This window comes from Bos taurus, chromosome 27 (genome assembly GCF_002263795.3).
Source record: "Bos taurus isolate L1 Dominette 01449 registration number 42190680 breed Hereford chromosome 27, ARS-UCD2.0, whole genome shotgun sequence".
Classification (NCBI taxonomy): Eukaryota; Metazoa; Chordata; class Mammalia; order Artiodactyla; family Bovidae; genus Bos; species Bos taurus.
Window position 1 is genome coordinate 15,178,136 of NC_037354.1, and position 22,484 is coordinate 15,200,619.

General features: G+C 44.3%; 1 protein-coding gene across 4 annotated transcripts in view; it reads right to left on the minus strand.

Moving 5' to 3' along the window:
* Positions 1 to 816: 816 nt before the first annotated feature.
* The window catches only part of ACSL1 (acyl-CoA synthetase long chain family member 1), a 64,887-nt gene continuing 43,219 nt past the window's right edge, over positions 817 to 22,484 (minus strand). For 3 of the 4 annotated variants that reach the window (XM_024986300.2, NM_001076085.1, XM_005225993.5), the window contains 14 exon segments: positions 20,363 to 20,395; positions 20,159 to 20,210; positions 19,188 to 19,261; positions 16,735 to 16,812; positions 14,332 to 14,466; positions 12,359 to 12,493; positions 11,415 to 11,510; positions 10,522 to 10,594; positions 7,600 to 7,688; positions 6,523 to 6,639; positions 4,920 to 5,063; positions 3,006 to 3,107; positions 2,803 to 2,874; positions 817 to 2,449 (listed from right to left, as the gene is read on the minus strand). In XM_024986300.2, coding sequence (XP_024842068.1) covers positions 2,309 to 2,449; positions 2,803 to 2,874; positions 3,006 to 3,107; positions 4,920 to 5,063; positions 6,523 to 6,639; positions 7,600 to 7,688; positions 10,522 to 10,594; positions 11,415 to 11,510; positions 12,359 to 12,493; positions 14,332 to 14,466; positions 16,735 to 16,812; positions 19,188 to 19,261; positions 20,159 to 20,210; positions 20,363 to 20,395 — 1,341 coding nt within the window. In that variant the 3' untranslated portion in view covers positions 817 to 2,308. 4 annotated transcript variants of the gene reach the window in all.

Genomic DNA, 22,484 nt, shown 5'->3' on the forward strand with positions numbered 1-22,484 from the left:
ACTTTCAAGTATTTGTTCAAATGAGAGTTATCTAACAAACACTCACCAGTTCCTAAGTCCTGTGCTGAGAACTCAAGCAGACAGGAAGGTCACTGGGCTCCCCAATGACTTGAGAGAGCAAGAGGGAGATAGGGAAGGAGGAAGGTAAAGCACTTGAAAAGTAAGATAAAATGGCAGCCTGGATGAGGAGTCTTACCAGAGAGCTGGGCACAGGGCTTAAGCTTTAGAGGAAGAAAGCAGACTTCAGCACCCCAAAACTGAGACCAAAGCAGGGGATGAAGGCATATTTAAACACAACAGGCTACAGAAGAGGCCAGGGCCGGGGGTGGGGTGGTGGGGAGGGGGTTGGGGAACGGTTAATTCACACTTCTGGAAAAGACAAGTCTTTTAAGATGACAGCGTAGGGTAGCGACAGGGGAAAAGAAACAGTCAGCCGCTATGAATGAGCCATCTCCCCCGACAGCGTTATGGGAAGAGGATGACTAAAGACGCACCAAATGAAAACCCCCAGAACCACCCACCGCAGCGACGCCTCCTGCAACATCGCTTCCCCCTGGAGAATTTGCGTTTTCAAGAACACCTGTGCCATTCACACCATGACTTTCTTCTCTGAAACACAGCAGGACCGCTGCTGCCGGGAACGGGTTGGAGCCCCGGGTCAGCATCTGGAAGTGGCGGGATGACGGCGCCCTGAGAAGGAGCCCCGGCAGGGAGGACACACAGGGAGGAGCCTGTGGCTGAGCGCGTCCACGCGCGAACCGAGGCCGCCCCGAATGCGACTGCTGACATGAAAAACGGAGGCGTCACTCAACTCGCTTGAAATGCAGAAATATTTATTTTGGTTTCCTTCACTGTTTTTGGAAATTCTGTTTTGGTTTATAAAACATAGAAAGAGCCAACACTTAAAGCAAACATTCAAAACCCCGATGTGACAAATTACTGACTTCTTGGGCAATTAAGAGTACACGTATGAAGTTAGGCTACCAAATAGTGTTATAACAACGACAGCTCTTTAGGGCAAACCCCATTGTGCTTGTATAATACAGGTACTCCTCTATCCCAAAACAACTGCTTTCGGTGTACAAACGAAAACTAAGTTCAGTCACATGTAGCAAAGACTTGCAGTAAAAGTGAAATGCGGCTAATTTCCCAAATTAACTTAAAACAAAACAACAAAAAAAAACCCTTGAGAATGTAATCCCAGGAAATGAGTTTTCCAGATTCCTATGTCCTAGAATTTTGGCTTGTCAAATATATTTCATAGAAATCAAGTAGCATTACGACAGAAGAGCATTTATTTATCACCATCCATTTCAATAAGTACCCAAGTGTATCTACCTCCTTAATATTTTTAAAGACATGCCTTGCCTGAGAGTTTATATTCTGGGTGGGGGTGGGGGGTGGGAAAGCCACTTGATCACAACATACTCTTTCGATATGAAAACCACATTAAAATCCATCAGAGACAGAGTGACCAGTTCCTCGAAGGTAAAGTGGACAGTTATTCAGGCGTCACAGTTGAGCATGGTTGATCCAGCTAACTGTTTCCTTGTTGAAATGCTTGTTGTCACTGCAGAGTCTAAGGCAGATTTTTTTTTTTAAATAACCCCTGGGAGGCGACAGATGGAGGAAATCAGGAAATTGGGTCTGGAGAAGAGGGTTGGAGAATATTCTGCTCTATGGGCACCAGAATCCATCCTCTCTGGTGAGTGGCCGTCCATCCAGGATTCAATACCTGCATTGTTCTGAGCTGGGTCTGCCCTTTGCTTCACTGAGAATCTCTGCTCCGACAGGAAGGACAGGGGTTAATCAGAAGGCTCGTGAGAGTGAGTGTGACACAGGGAAGGGAGGGTAACAGGGATTAAAAAAAAAAAAAAACCCTCTGGTCCTCTTGCGACCTCCTGCAGGTGAGACAGGTCTTGCTTGTAGGAACGGTGGTTCCCTCCAGTGCACGGGACTCTTTGAGCAGCAGAAATCTGCAGAATTTGCAGTGTGTAGCAGACATCTCAGAAAGAGCAAAGTCCTAACCCTTTGGTTAGCAGATGGGGGAGACAAAGTGTTCACCCGCCTTTGTAACTGAGGAATTGGTAAAGAACTTAGCACGTTTGCAGTTTCCCCTCTACGATATTTTAAGGCTCGTTTTGGAAATCATGGATCACCGTGGACACGGTCTGCAACTCGAGGTGGCTGTAAGGCAGTGTTCCATTCCCTCCAGGCTCCTATGACGAGAATCTGGACACGCGAGGCACCCAAAGATGCTCCCTCCCTTCCTGCCATTGTCAAACTCCCCTCCGCTTCCTCCCTCGCGTTAGACTTTGATGGTGGAGTAAAGCTCATCGATCTGTGACCTGAAATAATTCCGAAGCTCTGGCCTTTTAGCCTTCATGGTTGGGGTCAGAAGGCCATTGTCGATAGAGAAGAGTTCAGGGTGGAGATAGATGCCTTTGACCTGTAAAGAGACCAGGAAGTCAAAGGAGGCAAGGAGGACAGATGCCTCTGAAGGGATAAAGACCCTTCTGGGCCATTCCAGCCAGCTTCACAGGCCAGGCCCAGCTGTACCATCTCAACATAGGGCAGGGAGTGGCCTGACATCAGGACAGAATCAGGACCACAGCCTGTCCCCCCAGGAAGAGGATACACCCCCCTGGTTACAGAAATCCCTCCCCAGCCAAAGCACACCACTCTCTCTTCCGCATGATGTCTTTACATCACCTCATCCTCTTCTAGAACCTATTCACAAAAAACACCCTCAAGTCAAAAACTCATTTTTTGGGAATTCATACACTTGGATGTGAGTCTTACCTGTTCAAATGGTTTTAGGCCAGACTCCTTCCCGAGCCTCACCATGTCTTCTAGAATACCTTTTTTGACATCCTAATAAGGTAAGAAAAACAAGATCCTTATTCCCTTGGTGGGTTCAGGGGGCACGGGGGGCAGGGGTCCCTGCACTTTGCACTTAACGCAAAGGGAAGCTCAGGAGGACTGCTGCACACTTTGGAACCTACCTTGTTTCTGCACAGTTCTTCAAAGGAGCCCACAATGCCTCTCTTCTGGGCCCAGGTACCTAGTGTCTCAACGTCCGGCACCACGATTGCTATGAGAAATGCCTTTAACAGAGACAAGTGAGTTATTACACAGTTTGTTCCCAATGTTCTAAAATTGTAGTTCCTTATTATCTGCTTCGTGGCCCCTGGGAGAAACTGGGAGTTAGAGACCCTCTCTTGAGAGCATGGTAACAGCCCTAGTGTCCACAGGGCCCAGGTTAACAACTCCTGCCTCTGAAATACAGACAGTATTGGGAACTTTGCAATACATGTTTTCAAAGAACCAGTGGAAATCAAAATCTAATAAAACCCTAGTTTTTACTTATTTTTATATATACTTTAAAAAATAAAATAGGGTCAAATATGCAAATAATGGGATAGATATCAGATAAAGCTTTATAAAAAGACAAAAAGAAAATATATACAGGTTCACTTGAAAAAGAACTCTAGCATATACACAATGGAGTATTACTCAGCCGTTAAAAAGAATACATTTGAATCAGTTCTAATGAGGTGGATGAAACTGGAGCTTATTATACAGAGTGAAGTAAGCCAGAAAGAAAAACACCAATACAGTATACTAACGCATATATATGGAATTTAGAAAGTTGGTAACAATAACCCTGTATACGAGACAGCAAAAGAGACACTGATGTATAGAACAGTCTTTTGGACTCTGTGGGAGAGGGAGAGGGTGGGATGATTTGGGAGAATGGCATTGAAATACGTATAATATCATATATGGAACGAGTCGCCAGTCCAGGTTCGATGCACGATACTGGATGCTTGGGGCTGGTGCACTGGGACGACCCAGAGGGAGGGTATGGGGAGGGAGCAGGGAGGAGGGTTCAGGATGGGGAACACATGTATACCTGTGGTGGATTCATTTTGATATTTGGCAAAACCAATACAATTTTATAAAGTTTAAAAATAAAATAAAATTAAAAAAAAGAAAAAGAACTATAACAAACAAACAAAAAAAGAACTCTAGCATCTCATTCTTTACAACTGAGTGACAATGAAATGAAATAAAAATCAAAGGCATAGTAAGATTCCAGGTCTAAGAAGATGCAGTGCATTCTCAAAGAAAAAAAGGTGTATTTTCTTATAGGAAAATATTCTGCCACAATTATTTGAAAATTTCAAGATTTGTAGAAATATTTTTAAATTTATTTAAATGGGAGGATAATTACTTTATAATATTGTGATGCTTTTTGCAATGAATATGAACCAGCTCTAGGCATACATGTGTCCCCTCTGATTTGTAGAAATGTTAACCCTCAGAAAACTAGAACCCATTCTCTTCCTTTCCACCATCTGTCCAGAATTTTGGCAAATGAGATTCCATTGCAATACATTGGTTTTCAACCTTAAGATATGCTGGCTTCCAAACCATCATTTGCTCAAGAATGATGCAGAAGGTATACCATAAATAAGTTAGGTTTAATATGTCTGAAAATGCTAAGCTTTCTTATAACCCATATATCAATATTTCTCCTCATAATTAAATTAGAAGCTTATTTTTACCTATCCCCCAGTATTTTTATGCCACTTCCCTTGGTACAGCAGACTAAGAACTGCCAAGAATAAGAGGCACAAATTTCTAGTTACAAAATAGATGGGGGGAGAAAACAGAAAAAAAGAAAAGAAACGCCAAGCAACAAAACCCAATAACGTGTTGATTATGTTCTAGCAAGTCAGGCATCAAAGTCAGAGAGTCAGAAAGCCAGTTCACACATGTGGCAAACTTCCCATTACACTGAAGGTACCTGGACGTCTTATAATATTGTGATGCTTTTTGCAATGAATATGAACCGGCTATAGGCATCCATGTGTCCCGCCGGCCACAGAGCTCCTGGCTCGGGCAGCACATACCTGCAAGCTCTCTCCGTGGACAAACACCTGAGCGATAGGTTCACTCCGCTGGTAGATGTTTTCGATCTTCTCGGGAGCTATGTACTCCCCCTGTGCCAGTTTAAATATGTGCTTCTTCCTGTCGATGATCTTCAAGGTGCCATTCTGTTTGGGGGTGCGGAGGGGAGGTGTGGGCTGTGAGCAGGTCCCAGGGGCTGTTTCCCCCACAGCAGTGGCCACTCAGGGTACTGAGCATTTCCTGTGCACTATTACTTAATCCTAATAAGGTCTGGCAGGGGTCGGCTATTAACCCATTTTACAGAGAGACAAACTGAGGCTGACAGAGATTACATAACCTCCCCAGGCTGAGTAGTGAGACAGAGAAGGGATGAAGGAGTCCCTTTCACTCCACTTCCTCCTCTCAGCCAACTAGAGCACCCTGCTTGCTCCCTTCAGCTTGGCGAGCTTTACTCTGTGTCACAGGGGCCCAAGACAGGGTCAAGGTGCTCTCGAGGAGAGATGCGCTCATCCTCCCCACAGTGCTCGGTGTGGAGCAGGGGCTGCAGAGGGCCAGCTCACGGCCCTCTGTCCCTGCTCCCGGCTCTCTGGGTGATGACTGTGGGGACGTGAGAATCTCTGGGCCAGACTCGAAAACGCCAGTGGTGCCTGCCTCCCCACCTCTGGTAACCCAAAGCCCCATTCCCACCCCAGGTCACTTGCTCACTTCCCAGAGTCATCTGCTGGAAATGCCTGCCTCTCAGCCTGCAACAGTTCTCCGTTTCCAACAGGAGCGGACTACGGTCCATGGAGATTAGGATTAGGAGATGCACTCCTCAGAGCCAGAGTCAGAATTAGAACGGATACTTAATCCCTCCTGAGTCTGGAAAGAGGGACTTGATTTATTTCTAAATAGCCTGGGTATTCTGAAATCTGAATTAATTTGGGGTGGGGATATTTTTTCAGGCAAAAAAAAAAAAAAAATTAAGCACCTTAAATCTGTAAGACTTGAACAATTACACAATAATAATTAAACTAGCCATTGGAGTGTTTGCAATGAAAATCAGTAATGACTTTAAAAAGCAATAGCTGTCACCACAACAGCAAAAGTTGTGACACCTATGGGTCTGCTTCTTGCAACAGCGTCTTGACTCCCGAGATGGACTCTGAATTTCTCCATGGTAAACAGTTCTGAGGCTACACTCAAAGGGCTTGGCCTTAACCTTTAAACACTTACCCTGTTTTTACTGAGATGACGATGCTAAGAAATGTGTGTGTTCACAAATTCTGGCCTGTCATCCATTCCCAGCAGCTTAAATACAGTGCCCTCTCCCCTCGCCCTGAAATGAACCAAGGCCTCAACTTCAAGGCACAGCACTGAAATGGGAAGTGTGAAACAAGCCAGTCGCAGTGTTTCTGGGTTTCAAACCAGGAGCAGCAACCAGAAAGGATGTCAGGTATCAAAACAAAACCTGTGTGCAGCAGTTATAGTGAAAATGCTACAGGAGGATGCTAAGCGTAAGCCTGTTTCCTGCGGGAGAGGATGCGAGGGAGAAAGAGGCGGGAGAGTCAGGGCGCCGTGGCCCTGTTGGGGCTCGTCTTCCCGACAAGGGAGGGGACCACTTACGGGTAACCACTTGCCAATGTCCCCTGTGTGCAACCAGCCGTCTTTATCCAGAGCTTCTGCTGTTTTCACTGGGTCTTTCAAGTAGCCTTGAAAAACATTTGACCCTTTCACACATACCTGAAGGAAAAAGAGGGCAAGGGAGGTGTGGCCATGCAAATTGGAAGAAGTAGGTGAAAGGTGCAAACATCCAGTTATAAGATAAGTAAGGACTGGGAATGTCACGTACAGCACGGCGACTGTGCTTAGCGTGGCTGCGTGGGATGTTTTCAAGTTGTTAAGAAAGGAGATCTTCAGAGTTCTCATCACAAGGGGGAAAAAATATCACTGTTCTTTTTGTTAGCGGTATGAAATGGTGGATGGCTACGAAACCCACGGCCGTGATCATTTCACGATACATGTGAGTCAAATCACCTTACACTTACACAGGGCTGGTGTCAATTCTATCTCAGTAAGACGGGAGGGGAAAAAAAAGATGATCTGTTAAGAGCACTGACTGGGACTTCTCCAGAGAAAACTGTGCATGTATGTGTGTGTGTGTGTGTGTGTGTGTGTGTCTCCCTCAACCTTTAGCCAGACTCTGAACCTTTAGCTAGGATCCAGAGGGAGCCACCAGAGCCTGACGTGCTGGTACCTCCAATGCCCCCACTTCCTTCCTGAGTGTCTTCAGCTACAGATTCTAGGGCTCACAATCACCCTAGGTTCTGGCTCCAAGCTGCCAGAAAGCCCCAAAGGGGATGAAGTCACACAGCAATTGGGCACTCCTTCCACTAGCCGGCGGTCACTCAGGCACTGAGGGCAGTCAGCAGACAGGAAGCTGGGGCCAGGGGCTTTGGGCCCTGAAGCCTTTCTGCCCTCCTGGGCCCTCAGCCCCATCGTGCTGGCGGCAGAAGGTGGTGCTGGTGCCCCACATGCCCCCACCCCCTGAGACTTAGACATATGCAGCTTCACAAAGAAGCCTGTGTGACTGCAGGATCAGCAGCAATACCAAGCTCAGTGGCTTCACCTGCCGCGGTGCTGAGAAGTGGCTGGTTACCGAGGCGATTGCCCTGAGGGGGTGACTGCGGGGGTTTTACTCACCTCGCCCTCGCCCTTGGCAGCCAGGTAATTCATTTCTTCCACATCAACAAGCTTGATAATGCTGCAAGGCATTGGGGGACCAACATGGCCTGTGTATCAAATAACAGAATGATCACTCCTAATGTGATGACCGATATCCTTAGGCCAGATTGCTTTGATCTCCAATAAGCCCTGTTCTCATGCTGAGAAGAGCTGGTGCAAACCTCTGGCTTGGCAAACACAGCCTGTCTCCTCCTGGCAAATTAATTGAGAGTTTATTCCCAGAAAAGAGAGAGAAACATTCAAAAGTCTCTCGGGGACCTTTCCTAAGTGTGATGCTCCAAAGTACTTTTCAAAGTGTAAATGATTTGGCTGCTGATTTTCAGGGTTTCTTTGAATACCTGGAAGTGGGTTTTTTAAAACTCTTATGTGGTTCCTATGATCTGATGGCCCTGCTCTCCCTCATACAGATGTAATTAACGTCTGCGTTCTCTATGAGAATAAACAGTGATCGGTCAGACGGTTCTGACCAATATGGCCTTTCCCCTAGATTATGAAAGAACATATCTTATATGTAAATTCATCAAGATAGGACAAGGCTTCTTTTCATAGCTCACTTCACTCTCTTGCCAAAGGGTGCTCAGTTCAGTTCAGTTCAGTCACTCAGTCGTGTCTGACTCTTTGCGACCCCATGAACCGCAGCACGCCAGGCCTCCCTGTCCATCACCAACTCCCGAAGTTCACCCAAACTCATGTCCATCGAGTCGGTGATGCCAGCCAGCCATCTCATCCTCTGTTGCCCCCTTCTCCTCCTGCCCCCAATCCCTCCCAGCCTCAGAATCTTTTCCAAAGAGTCAGCTCTTCGCATGAGGTGGCCAAAGTATTGGAGTTTCAGCTTTAGCATCAGTCCTTCCAAAGAACACCCAGGACTGATCTCCTTTAGAATGGACTGGTTGGATCTCCATGCAGTCCAAGGGACTCTCAAGTCTTCTCCAACACCTCAGTTCAAAAGCATCAATTCTTTGGTGCTCAGTTTTCTTCACAGTCCAACTCTCACATCCATACATGACCACGGGAAAAACCATAGCCTTGACTAGACAGACCTTTGTTGGCAAAGTAATGTCTCTGCTTTTGAATATGCTATCTAGGTTGGTCATAACTTTCCTTCCAAGAAGCGTCTTTTAATTTCATGGCTGCAATCACCATCTGCAGTGATTCTGGAGCCCAGAAAAATAAAAGTCTAATAGTGTTTCCACTGTTTCCCCATCTATTTCCCATGAAGTGATGGGACCGGATGCCATGATCTTCGTTTTCTGAATGTTGAGCTTTAAGCCAACTTTTTCACTCTCCTCTTTGACCTTCATCAAGAGGCTCTTTAGTTCTTCTTTACTTTCTGCCTTAAGGGTGGTGTCATCTGCATATCTGAGGTTATTGATATTTCTCCCGGCAATCTTAATTGCAGCTTGTGCTTCTTGCAGCCCAGCATTTCAGATGATGTACTCTGCATAGAAGTTAAATAAGCAGGGTGACAATATACAGCCTTGACATACTCCTTTTCCTGTTTGGAACCATTCTGTTGTTCCACGTCCAGTTCTAACTGTTGCTTCCTGATCTGCATATAGGTTTCTCAAGAGGCAGGTCAGGTGGTCTGGTAGTCCCATCTCTTGAAGAATTTTCCACAGTTTATTGTGATCCACACAGTCAAAGGCTTTGGCATAGTCAATAAGGCAGAAATAGATGTTTTTCTGGAACTCTCTTGCTTTTTCCATGATCCAGCGGATGTTGGCAATTTGATCTCTGGTTCCTCTGCCTTTTCTAAAACCAGCTTGAACATCTGGAAGTTCACAGTTCACATATTGCTGAAGCCTGGCTTGGAGAATTTTGAGCATTACTTTACTAGCATGTGAGATGAGTGCAACTGTGTGGTAGTTTGAGCATTCTTTGGCATTGCCTTTCTTTGGGATTGGAATGAAAACTGACCTTTTCCAGTCCTAACCAAAGGGTGCTAGGACTGGGCTATTTTCCCAAAACAAAAATAACAGAAATCAGATTTAGTTTTAAGAGTGTCACAAATCATTCTTCTGATGTGTTGATCATTTCAGCTTAAAGTGGTCACTATTCCAAATTCTCTAGCTGGTAAGGCACCAGGGATTAAAAAATAAGTACTGTGAAAAAGGTTTATAAACTGTCAGTGCCAACTGCAACAGAATGATGTTCCCAGAGACAGCCTGATATTAGAATCTGTGTCATTAGATATTCAAACATGTAAAACGGCAAATGTATCAGGGAATCTATTGATCACGGTGTAGGGTACACTGCTGGTATGGGACAGGGGAGGCATATAAGTCTTGTGGTCAGACGTGGGCTGGGATCCTGGCTCTGAAGCATAAAGCTATATAAATTCTTAGACTTTATGGACAAGCTTCTTAGTCAACAATCAACTGTGTCCTCCCAGAGCTGGCAAGGCTGACCTCACAGGCATGTTGTTGGGATGAAATGCACGTAATCTGTGTCCCTCAGTGCCTAGCACAGAACCCCATCCAGAACAGGTATTTGTGTTTATCATTCACTATTCTTTTTTTTTTTTGGAAAAAGGACTTGTGTTTATTTCTGCCTGCACACAGTGGAAATGCCAATAAAATTCACCAGCAAGTAATCAGGCCCCAGTCAATTCCCAGAAAGCTCTGGTGGGCCAAGCACTCTGAACCTAGAATAAAGGGCACCGTCTTCAGATGTGAGCTCCACCCAACCTGACGAGTCAGAACCTCCAAATCACCACTGTGCCCTGGGAGACACCATCCACAGGGCTCCTGGGCTCACAGGATTGTTGGCCCCAAGGCCAAATAATCGGAGACACAGCACTTGTTTAAGTTGGTTAACCCAGTTCCAACAATTTTGATGTGAAGAGTAAGATCCTCGTGAGCAAAGTCCCGCCCCCTGTACCTGCGGTCCAGTCTCCAGCAACAGTCAGGCAGCAGCCAGCGGTGCACTCGGTCTGTCCGTAGCCTTCGTAGAACTGGGTCCCCAGGCAAAGGGACAGAAAGAGAGGGGACAGTCACATTTCCACTGCAAGTGCTCAGTAACTAAGTTCCTCTAGCTGGATTAGAAACCTCAGCCCAGACGTTACAACACGCTTTATTACAGCGTGAGCATGCTCACACACACAGAAGACAATACCGCAACAGGTCACACTTCGCAGGATCCACCTGGGGACTCACTCACTCCGCGGGCTCACGGCTACTTGTCACCCAGTCTCTGATGCTCCCCCCATGTAAGCCAGGGTCTCTGAGTGGTTTATGACCCATCCCCACGCCCTCACGCCTGATCTAAAGGCATCTTTTGTGCCTTACCCCAGTGAAAATTACCCTACGGTGAACACAACACATACTCTGCCAGAGGTGAAAGATACATGCAGGCGCACCAGAGATTGCATGTCTTACAAATTGAAGGTTGGTGGCAACGCTGTGATGTCAGAAGATGGTTAGCGTTTTCTAGCAATGAAGTGTTTTTAAATTAAGGTATATACAATGCCTTGTTTTTTGGACATAATGCTACTGCACACTTACTAGACTACAGTCTGGTGTAGACAGGGCTTTTATATCTACTGGGAAACCAAAAAGTTCAGGAGACTCGCTTTACTGTGACACTGGCCTTACTGCACTGATCTGGAACTGCAGGATCTCCAAGCTGTGCGTGTGCTTCTTTCCCCAAGCCGCCCAGGAATAACACATCCGAAGAAAAGAAGGGGCACACGCAGGAGAAGAAGACAACCTTTTGGAAAGCGGCCGTGTGGGTGTGAGTCAGTCTGAGAGCCCGAGTGGCAGGGAGCCCCTCACCTGGCAGCCCAGCGCAGCCCTCAGGAAGGTGAGCACGGTGGCAGACACAGGCGCTGCTCCTGTGATCATCAGCCTCACTTTTCCTCCCAGGCTCGACTTGCAAGGCAGGAAGAGGGGAGAAGGTGAGGGTAAGTGGCTGGAGAGCGGTGGTCTTCTCCAAGATTCCTCCTGGGAACCCTGATGCCCTAGCCCACCGGCTCCTGGTCGGCGGGCTGCACAGAACTCACTCCGCACGAGCACACACAGGCGCTCCAAGAGGGACACCCAAAGAGTTTGGTTCCGCCCCAAACCACGCCACTCGCTCTCAGCGGCTGTGGACAGCAAAGCAACACCTCTACACTCACAGGTGTTTTAAGGAATTAGAACAACAGTGTCGTGGGTTTGTGGCAACCATCAGATTTTGGGGAACACACTGTTATTCCATATTTTTTTTTTATCACTCATGTCTAAAAAAATAACCTCAAGAGTTCCAGAAAAGTAAAACAAAATGGAGAATCAGAAAGGCTATGCTACCTGATCCCTTTTCTGCCCTGGATAGTGAAACACTGTTCAGAGTTTTCTTGGACACTGAGGTTTTGCTAATGGCTTTGTCCTTAGTTTTAAGAGATGTGCCAGAAATTCTCTTTCTCACTGACCTTCTCTTTTAAAAAGAGCTCTCACACAATAAAGGGGTAGGGGACTAAGAGGTACAAACAACTAGGTATAAAATAAGCTACAAGGATATATTGCACAAGGATATATTGGGGGGGATATAGCCACTATTTTATAATAACAATAAATGGAACATCATCTTTAAAAATTGTGAATCACTATATTGTATGCCTGTCACTTATATAAAATTGTACATCAACTATTCTTCAATTAAAAAAAAAAGAGCCCTCCCAGAAAGTTTGAAAGCCACATTAGTTTAGATGACAAGCAACAGCTGAGAGTCAACGTGCTACCTGTATTTTGTGGAAGATCAGTTTATCCCAGAGGCTGTTGTTTCTAATGATGCCACTGCGAAGTTCAGCCTCTTTCCTCTTGGAGGCAAAGTCCAACAGCCATCGCTTCAGCGTAGTGTTTGCTTGTCCGAAAATCTAGTGAGTCAAGAGATGAGAAGGTTTCCTGATGAGTAGAATGGCAAGAATTAAAACGTCAGGTAACAACGAGTGTTGGTGAAGATGTGGAGAAACTGGAACCTTCACGCCTTGCTGGCAGGGATGTAACATGGTTCAGCTGCTTTAGAAAACACAGAGTTAGTCATGACCCAGCAATTCTGCTCCTGGGCACACACGTAAGAGAATGAAAACACATGTACATAGAGCCCCTTGCCTGTGGATGTTCACAGCAGCATTATTCATAACAGCCTAAAAGAGGAAACACCCCACTGACCATCAATGGCTGGACAGATAAATAAAACATGTTGCATCCATGCAGTGGAATATTATTTGGCCATTAAAAGGAACAAAGTATGGATGCAGGCTATAACACATATGCCCCTGGAAAGCATACTTAAGTGGAAGAAGCCAGTCACAAAAGAATATTCCGTGAGCCCACTCATATCAAAATCCAGAATAGGGAAATTTATAGGTTCAGGAAGTAGATTCATTTTATGGGGTAGAGGGAGGTAGTGGGGTCAGGATGATACCACATTCTTTCTGAAGTGATACAAATGTTCTAAAATGGACTTTAATGATAGTTGCAGAACTCTGTGAATGTACTAAAAACCTTTGAATTGCACTAAAAACATTTAAATGGGTGAATCATATATAATGTGAATTATATCTTAATAAGGCTGCCTTACAATTTTCTTTAAAAAAAGAACCATTAAAAAAATGAGAAAGAAGAATATGTCTGCAATGCAGGTGACGTGGGTTCAACACCTGGGTTGGGAAGATCCCCTGGAGGAGGAAATGGCAACCCACTCCAGTATTCTTACCTGGGAAATCCCATGGACAGGGGAGCCTGGCGGGCTACAGTCCATAGGGTCGCAGAGTCAGACCCAACAGAGTAACTAAACAATCACGGCCACAAAAGATTAACAGAAGCTAAAACCTTAAGGTCTCCCATGGAAACGGGGGAGTATTAGCTGGCAGGAAAACAAAAATGTAAAAAAATGAGAAGGTTCTCATAGATGACAGAAGCCATGCTTCAACATGAAGAGGGTTAAAACTACCTCGTGCAAATTCACCGTGGAGACTGCTCCCATCACACGGGGTCCTGCCCTGGCTGTGGGCCTGTGGTCAACTGCCCACCACCTTCTCTTCGTCCCGGGCTTGGCTTGGTCACGTCTCCCACTGTGGCTAGTAAGTAGCTAGCATTTTTGTACATGGTGGAACTTTACAATTTATAAAATCATTTCATATTTATTATTTTCATTTTTTGTTTGTTGAGTTTTAAGCCAGCTTTTCCACACTCTTTTTACCCTAGACAGCACTATGAAAGTGGAGGCATCAGTTGCTCACTCATGTCTGACTCTTTTGAGACCCCATAGACTGTAGCCCGCCAGGCTCTTCCCTCCATGGGATTCTCCAGGCAAGATTACTGGAGTGGGTTGCCGTTTTCTCCTCCAGGGGATCTTCCTGATCCAGGGATCAAATCTGGGTCTCCAGTGTTGCAGGCAGACTCTTCTTTACTGTCTGAGCCACCTGGGAAGCCCAATAAAATCATTTGATAGCTATTATTTGAATGTGATGTAATTAGCAACTTTATGAGATGGAGGAGGAGGTAACAGTCCATTGTCAAGGTGAGAAAACGGAGGCTCCAAGAGTTTATTGTGAAAATAAAGCAATCTCCACCTCACATCTGTATTGTGCCTTCTGATGTATAAGGTACGCTCACAGTGCTTTCTCTTAGTCCCACAAGTCTAAGAGCAGCAGCCACGTTCGCAGAGAATTTGGGGTTCGAGATCCCACACTCTGCCCCTGGCACTTACTCGGTCAAACATCCGGTTCAGCAGTCTGGGGACCACGGGGAAGATGGTGGGTTGAAGGGCCTTGAGATCATCCATAAGCAGCCTGATATCTCCTTGGAAAAATCCTATTTTAGCTCCATGACAGAGCATCACACACTAGAGAGGCAAACAGAAATATCTAATGTGTCATCATTGCAGTGGGGGTTACGCAACACACACAGACACACAAAGCTTTGGTTTTAGCATTTCAGCCCAGTTTCCAGAAATCATAAGGTTCCTAAATGTAGGGAGCTTTCGAAACAACATTCTTGGGATTCCCCTGGCGGTCCAGTGGTTAAGACCCTGAGCTTCCAATGCAGGGGCTGCAGGCTGGATCCCTGGTCAGGGAACTAAGATCCCACATGCCATGTGGCATGGCCAAAAATAAAATAAAATGAAACAACATTCTCGTGTTTTAGGGTCCTTGTACAACAGGGGGCTATTGCACTAGTCTTGATCATCCTGAAGATAGAGGAGCTAGCTAATCAGCAACTAGGGAATGTGGCTTTTAGTGATGATCTTAGAGGTTCTGCAGTTTTAGCTTCAGGATCAGTATCTGCCAAAGGAAGGACATGGTATCAGATAATCCAAGTTATTTTTAACCTTCCAGAAAATTTAGGTCTAATTTATCCCATAATAAAAACTTAGCTACTTGCCTACAGTCCAAGCTTTTTAAATAATGTTTATTTATTTCGGGCTGTGCTGTGTCTTCGCTACTGTGCAGCTTTCCTCTAGCTGTCGTGAGTGGGGGCTTTTCTCTAGTTGCGGTGCTTGGGTTTCTCAGTGCAGTGGCTTCTCTTGTTATGAGCACAGGCTCTAGAGCGCATGGCTTCAGTAGTTCAGGCATGTGGGCTCAGTAGTTGTGACTCCCGGGCTCTAGAGCACAGGCTCAGTAGTCATAGGGCACGGGCTTAGCTGCTCCACGGCACGTGGGATCTTCCCAGATTAGGGATCGAACCCATGTCTCCTGCATTGGCAGGCGAATTCTTTACCACTGAGCCACCAGAGAAGCCCCAGTCTAAGCCTTTTAAAGTTTCATTTTTCCTGTTTTCATCCAACTAAAAAAAAATCTGAGTTGTCAGAATACACTGCAGTTGAGACTGCACAGAGCAGTCTGCCTTCGGTTATAACCTAGTGCCTGAATTTCCTCCTATCTGATGCAAGCTGCACTGGCAGGTCACAGGCACTTGACACAGAGTCTGCCTGTTTTAAATTTTAAAAGGAAAAAGAGATTCAAGGGATGATGCAACGGAAGTACAAAAGACCTCAGGCTTAAAAGCAGAAACCACTTTAGAATGGTACACCGTGGTTCATTGTTTAAAAATTAAAGCTCAGAGGCTTTGTTCAGTGTGAACTGACTCCTGGGCTCTGTGAAAACAGGGAGGTAACTACAGTCCACTGTCAACACATTTGTGATCACTCTGTACACGTGCAAGGTCTCCCGAGGCGTGCAGGAAACAGAAGTGTCGGCTGGCAGATCCTTGGTCCTTTGGGAGAAATAAATCCTCCAGGGCAGCAGCTGGTCAAAGCGCAGAGTCCTTATCAGCCCCTCATCCCCCAGTACCTGTCCAGTGCCTGAAACACAGCTGGTGCTTCATGAATAGACATTAAACGAATGAGCAGTGCTCACTGTTTCTCCCATAAGCATACAAAGCAAAACTGTCCAAGAAGGAAAAACAGATGGTTCTTGGTCAGCTTTTAAGTGAGTCACACAGCTGTGTGTGAGCAGCTCAAGGAGAACTTGGCTGAAGGTCATCCACTTTGCCAAGGGCACTTGGGATATTGGTGAAAAAAAATGAATCTGAAGTCAACTTGTGCCTTATAGATAAGCATAGTCAAAAATAAAACTTCTGGGACTTTTCTGGAAGTCTGGTGGTTAGAGCTTCATGCTTCCAGTGCAGGGGGCCACAGGTGTGATCCCTGGTCAGGGACCTAAGATCCCACAAGTTGCTCAGCATGGCCAAAAAAAAAAAAAAGAGACCGAGACATCTTACAGAACTTAAGCCTCACCAGGCTTTGTGGGATGCTATTCATAAAAATTCTACATTTACATCTCATCTTTCTGAATTCATATTCGTGTCCTTCAAAAGTTTGAGCTTCTAATTTTAAAATGAGTATTAAAGTTCAGTACCTGGACCTAGAAAAAAAGTATACTCTTAAATAATTAGCTCTATTTCTAAAATGGGGGCTGAGCAAAGAACTGCCTACGGGGAAGATGGTATACACACTTGAACTTACCAGCATGAGCTGCTCATACATGTGTGCAAGCGGTAAAAACGAAATGTGTATGTCACTGGTATTCAACACAAGTGCTTTCTGTAAAACACAATGACTTAGAACACAAACAAACACGTACGCATAGGCAAAATAAAACCCCATGCCTACCTCTACAACTCTCTCAAACATATGGGCCAGAGGCAAGAAAGAGATCAAAGTGTCATCTGAGGTAGGAATGAACGTGTTCTGCAAGCAAAGACACCAGCGGGCAGAAAAGCATTAGGATTTCCAGGAATTCTCCATTTATTTCAGAGCACATAATATCTCAAGGCTAAGAAGTAACAGCATGAGGTTACATCTGCAATTATTTCTCATTGAAAAAGGAAATGCTAAGCAATACTTTAATAAGTTATTCAAATAGAGTAGAGGTCATTCCTAATGACAAAGTAAATCCATGCAGGACTTGAGTCACAATTAGGAAAATGTGGCCCACGTTGGGATGGCCAGATATCATGTGCTCTAACCACCCAGACTTTCAAAGCTACAGGAGCTTGATGACCAGCAAGCTCCGCTCCACCTTAAGAAATACAAGCTTCACTCCAACAAAAGACCAGCATCTTTTGTTGTCAAGGACAAGGGGAGAAAAGAAGAGAAACTTGGAGATTTCCATGTTCCTTTTATTTACAGTACAAATGTATTTTGAGCATTTTAGTTTGATCAACATTTTTACCTTAAAGCCCTACTCGACCCCATTAAAAAAAAAAAATCCCAATGTGTTTAATGCAAGCTCTGAACTGGCCCCAGGGAATTTGCTCTCCCATAAAATGCTGATCACGACAGGTCTACATCTCAAGTAACATCTGGTTTCCATTTCAAGGCTAAGAATGAGCTTAACTTAGGGTCAGGCACAGTGAGGGATGTGCATGGAATGTTCTTGCTATTAATATAGAGAATTCTGACCCAAATAAGGGCTGCCAACAGCAGCTGCTGCCCCACCAACTAAGAAACAAAGGCTCTGTCAAGTTGCCTAGGGATGATGCGCCCAGCTTAGAGTTGGGCTCTCCCCTCTCCAAGGCTGGGCCCATCCTTCATAATAAAGCAATCACACGTGATGTAGTCTGATCATCCCATAATCTGAGATTAATTTTATTCCTGCTTCCCAACTGGTACCTGTCAGTAGAAAAGTGCTACATAATGAGAAATCAGACTCAATAACATCTATACTCTTCAATTTTCTGATTTAGGTTAAACAAATAATGTGCATTTGCATAATGAGAAGTTTTACAAAGTTGAGAATCCCCCTGATAATGTTCACATTAACATTAACTGTAATCATTTGCCTCAATGATTCATGCATTTTAAGTTATCTTTGAAGGCCAATGAGGAAATTAAAATCTCACTTTGGTAAAGTATTAAATGTTGAACTCTGTTTAGAAAGTATATACCAGAAGGACTAAGAAGGTGTAAGAATACACTTACACAGTCGCTGAAGATACGCATTCCCCAAAACCATTAAGCACAGGCTCCTACCACAAAAAGCAGACCTTAGAGAACCCCTCCAGAGGCACATAATTTGCAAACGCAAATTATGAAAAAATGTGCAAAGGATGCGAGGGAAAGGTATTCATTACATTATTCAATACGTACTTTTTTAAAAAGCAAGTTGGAAATAGATTTTTGGTGCTATAGACTGATTGTAAGGACCCTTCTCAAAGTCATATTTAAAGCCCTAACCACCCTGCTCCATGTGACTGTATCTGGAGACAGGGAAGGTCATTCGGGTTCAATGAAGTCATAAGGGTGGGGCCCTGATCCAATCAGGCTGGTGTCCTTCTAAGGACAGGAAGCGACACCAGAAACCTCTCCATGTGCACACAGAGGCGAGGGCAGGGAGGCATGGAGAGGAGTTGGCTACAAGCCAGGAAGAAAGCCTTCACCAGAACCAACCAGATTTGCTGACACCTTGATCATGGACTTCTCGCCTCAAGTACTGTGAGAAAATATATGTCTATTGTTGAAGCCACCCCACCCAATCTGTGCTATTTTGTTATGGCTGCCCACACAGACTAAGACACTTATACAGCAAATTTTAAAAGTATTAGAAATAACTATAAAGTTATTTGATCTAAAGTTCAAGGCTTTAATCCTTCATATAAAGTGGAAGTCAAATTAAGCATAATAAACAGTGCAAACAATAATAATTCTAAACACCTTCAGCAACATTTAACATTTCCTTGTCCACCTAAAGAAATTAATTATTTTCCGCACACTAAAACAGGAGATAAAATCACAAAGAGTCAGTTTTTCTCTGTCCTTTCCTAAAAACATTTATAAGGCAGTATCCAGATGAAGTTTTACTATATAAAAAAATGTAATAAATTTGATTTGTCAATTCATGTTAACGGTCACAGCAGGAGTTGGGGATCAGGTCCACAGTGAAAAACTATTTGAGAGGAGGTGACCTCAGACCTTGTGAAAGCTCAGACCTTATCTGTATTTCAGGTACTGTTTCAAATATAGTCCGGGCCTAACATGATGGTGGGGCCTTGACCACCTTCATTCCTGAGGCCTGATGCCAACCACTGGATACATGGAAAGATGGCCCTCTCCCAAAAGTTTACCTCTGTCATTTTCACAAATGCTGAACAATCGCTCACTACATTTCGATGCGTGATCATTGCTCCTTTGGGGTTGCCTGGGGACACATATGAGCAAAATAAAGTTAGAAGACAGAAACTCCATCCAAGAATGGAGGACGTGAGAGAAGCCCATAAACCCCGATGCCTCTAATGTGAGGTACACTGTGAAAGCCAAAAGCTGAGTCGCACCAAATTCCTGAGCAACCTGTAATCCTTTAAATGAAGCTAATTATCTTAACAACTTGTTGACCAGAGACGCATTAATACATCTTTTGTTCAGATCAGATCAGATCAGTCGCTCAGTCGTGTCCGACTCTTTGCGACCCCTGAATTGCAGCACGCCAGGCCTCCCTGTCCAACACCAACTCCTGGAGTTCACAGAGACTCACGTCCATCGAGTCAGTGATGCCATCCAGCCATCTCATCCTCTGTCGTCCCTTCTCTTCCTGCCCCCAATCCCTCCCAGCATCAGAGTCTTTTCCAATGAGTCAACTCTTCGCATGAGGTGGCCAAAGTACTGGAGTTTCAGCTTTAGCATCATTCCTTTACCTGAACGTTATTGACTGGAGACATTTCAACATTCACTTACATAACAAATTGCCAGCCACAGGTGTTAGTTTCTGGAAAAATCCCCAGGTCAATAACGTGTTAAACCATCTTTACTAATATGGGCAAGTCTTAGAGGGTGCGTGTAGCAGTAAGAGACGAAAATCCAGGAATTTTATTTCTGGAAACCATGGATACCGTTTGTCCCAGATAGATGGGTGATGTAAATGTGTGAGGATACACTCAGATCCTGGGGATGTTGTATCAAGCTACTGGAAGATAGGCTTGAATACTTCTGTCTCTTCTGCATCCAGTCCATCTACAATTCGAATAAGTCATCCACAAGAGGAAGCAGGAAATATACACTTCCAGGTACCACTTAGAAACAATTTCTTTTCAAAACTGACCTGTAGTTCCACTGGTGAAGCAAATTACTGCAAGATCTTCAGGTACTGGAGGCTACAGCACAATAAAAAGAAAAAAGCCAGTACAAATCAGAATAGAATAGAAAACTCTAAGTTGTTATCACCCAATATTTTTACTAGCCTCTGAACTAATTAGACACAGAAGCTGGACAGAGGCTGGGGCCGGGTCAGACACGGTGCACTCACCTTGGGCTTCTGTCTGTTGGCTCTTCCCAAGTCCTTAAAAAGAAGAGAAAAAAAAAATTTGAAATGGAAACACTTAAGTCACATCAAGTCAGTTCAAGCTGACTTTTCTGTGGGATTGATTCACTCACAGCCGACACAAAGACAGCACAGATTTCAAATTACATAAACGACAGCAATTTAACCTGAACCCAAATACTTACCCATTGTTCTAAGAATCCGTTTTCTGGTTGTTTTCTCTCTTATATAAAACCATATCGATGGCCTTAGGACTGGCCTTGGAAACAGGACCGATTCCAAGGACAGGAATCGAAGTCTCTTACATGTAATTCCAGTCTCCACTGCCATTCCTATCATGGCCTTTAACAAAGCCCGGCTCTTCACAGTAATCAGAGAACCACAGCTGTTCTGCACTCTCCCAGAACCAAAACTCAGCACTGATCCATGATCACCGGTTCTACAAAACTGACATCTTCAGTCTGGAGACAGAAACCAACCTCCACCAGATTTAAATGCTGACCATTCTAGAAAGGCTCAAATATCTGCAGTTCCCCACATGGAGGGGAGAAAGGCCTTAGGCATCTCTGATTACAGATCAGGCCACGACAGAAGCTCCAGGAACCCCATCCAATGGCCATGAGGGTTAAAAACGACAGATTCAATTCTGAGGTGTGGCATCTCAAGGAGAATTCTGTTAATACCCAGGGCTCATTCTGATGTTACTGCATGAAGGTATCTCCACGACCACCTTAATACCTATTATTTTTTGAATGAACGATTTATGTTATTTTCCTATTAAACAGCTTGAGTGACCATAGGAAATGAGTGTGCCTAGAATTAAGTGGAAATTAGATGGGTGGGCTCTGGGCTCACCTGAGTAGGAAATGGCAACCCATTCCAGTATTCTTGCCTGGAGAATCCCCACGCACAGAGAACCCTGGAGGGCTACAGTCCATGGGGTCACAAAGAGTCGAACACGACTGAGTAACTAACACTTTCACTTCCACTCAGGGCTCAGTGAGTTGCTGCCTAGTATACAGTTTTAAACCCTAATCACACTTTTAAATTATGTGTATGATTGACCACTAATTAAAAATAGGGACACTGATATCCAACTAGAAGTCAACTAAGAGCTAAAGTAATGATAATTCCAATTTCTTCCCCAAATAATCTTTTATCAGATTCAAATTTCCATGCATCTTTTAAAAATTCCTATATTCCTTAAGATCTTTAATTCTTTACCATATATAGCAATCAAAAAAAGACAAAAAAAAAAAAGGCTGTGTATGTGTCTGGGGAAGGGTAAGGGGATGAGGAAAAATGGGAGGAAAAGAAATTACATTATCTTGAAATGGGATTACAAGTGAAAAAAAAAGGGGGGAACACTAGCCGAAAAACTAGCTAAAAACCCCATTTAACAATTCTGCACATCTACTAACTCTTACAGGTTCCTGTCCTATGCTGTTGTTTCTGTGTATATGTATGTGTGGCAGATGCTCTAATAGAACAAATGGCAGATTCCCTACCAAATTCCCCAGAAAAGGTTTTATAGATCCTTACTTGGAGCTCAAATTCTTGGTAGAAGGAGAACTATAAATAAAATTCAAAACCCTATTTGTAACAGTTCCAGGAAAAATATTTATAACATTTTCAGAAAGAGAATGATTTATCTATTGAACCTATTACTTCCCGCGATGTGCATGTAACAGAAGCTTCCTCTTGCCTGCTGTTGTGGATGGAACTTTAACCCAAGAGCAACCGGGGAAACCAGCTTCATCAGCTTCTTGTATTGGGTGGCCAAAACGTTCACTCAAGCTTTTCTGAAAGATCTTACGAAAAACCGAAACGAACTTTTTGGCCAACCCAATACGATCTAATGTTGAACAACCAGTTTAAATATGGACCCACTCATTTTCCTAGACTGGTTTACCTTTACAACTGTGATTAATCTGAATCTTAAAATGCAAATAAATCAAAACAAGCAACTATGCTAGAAATTCACCAGAGGCCTAAAAAAGCAACCTTGGAAAAAGAATAAGGAGGCAGATTTCTATGTCTGACTCTGTTTTAGAGACAAATCAGTTAAGTAAAAGGCTTAAATACTTTAAGAGGACATACAGACTTA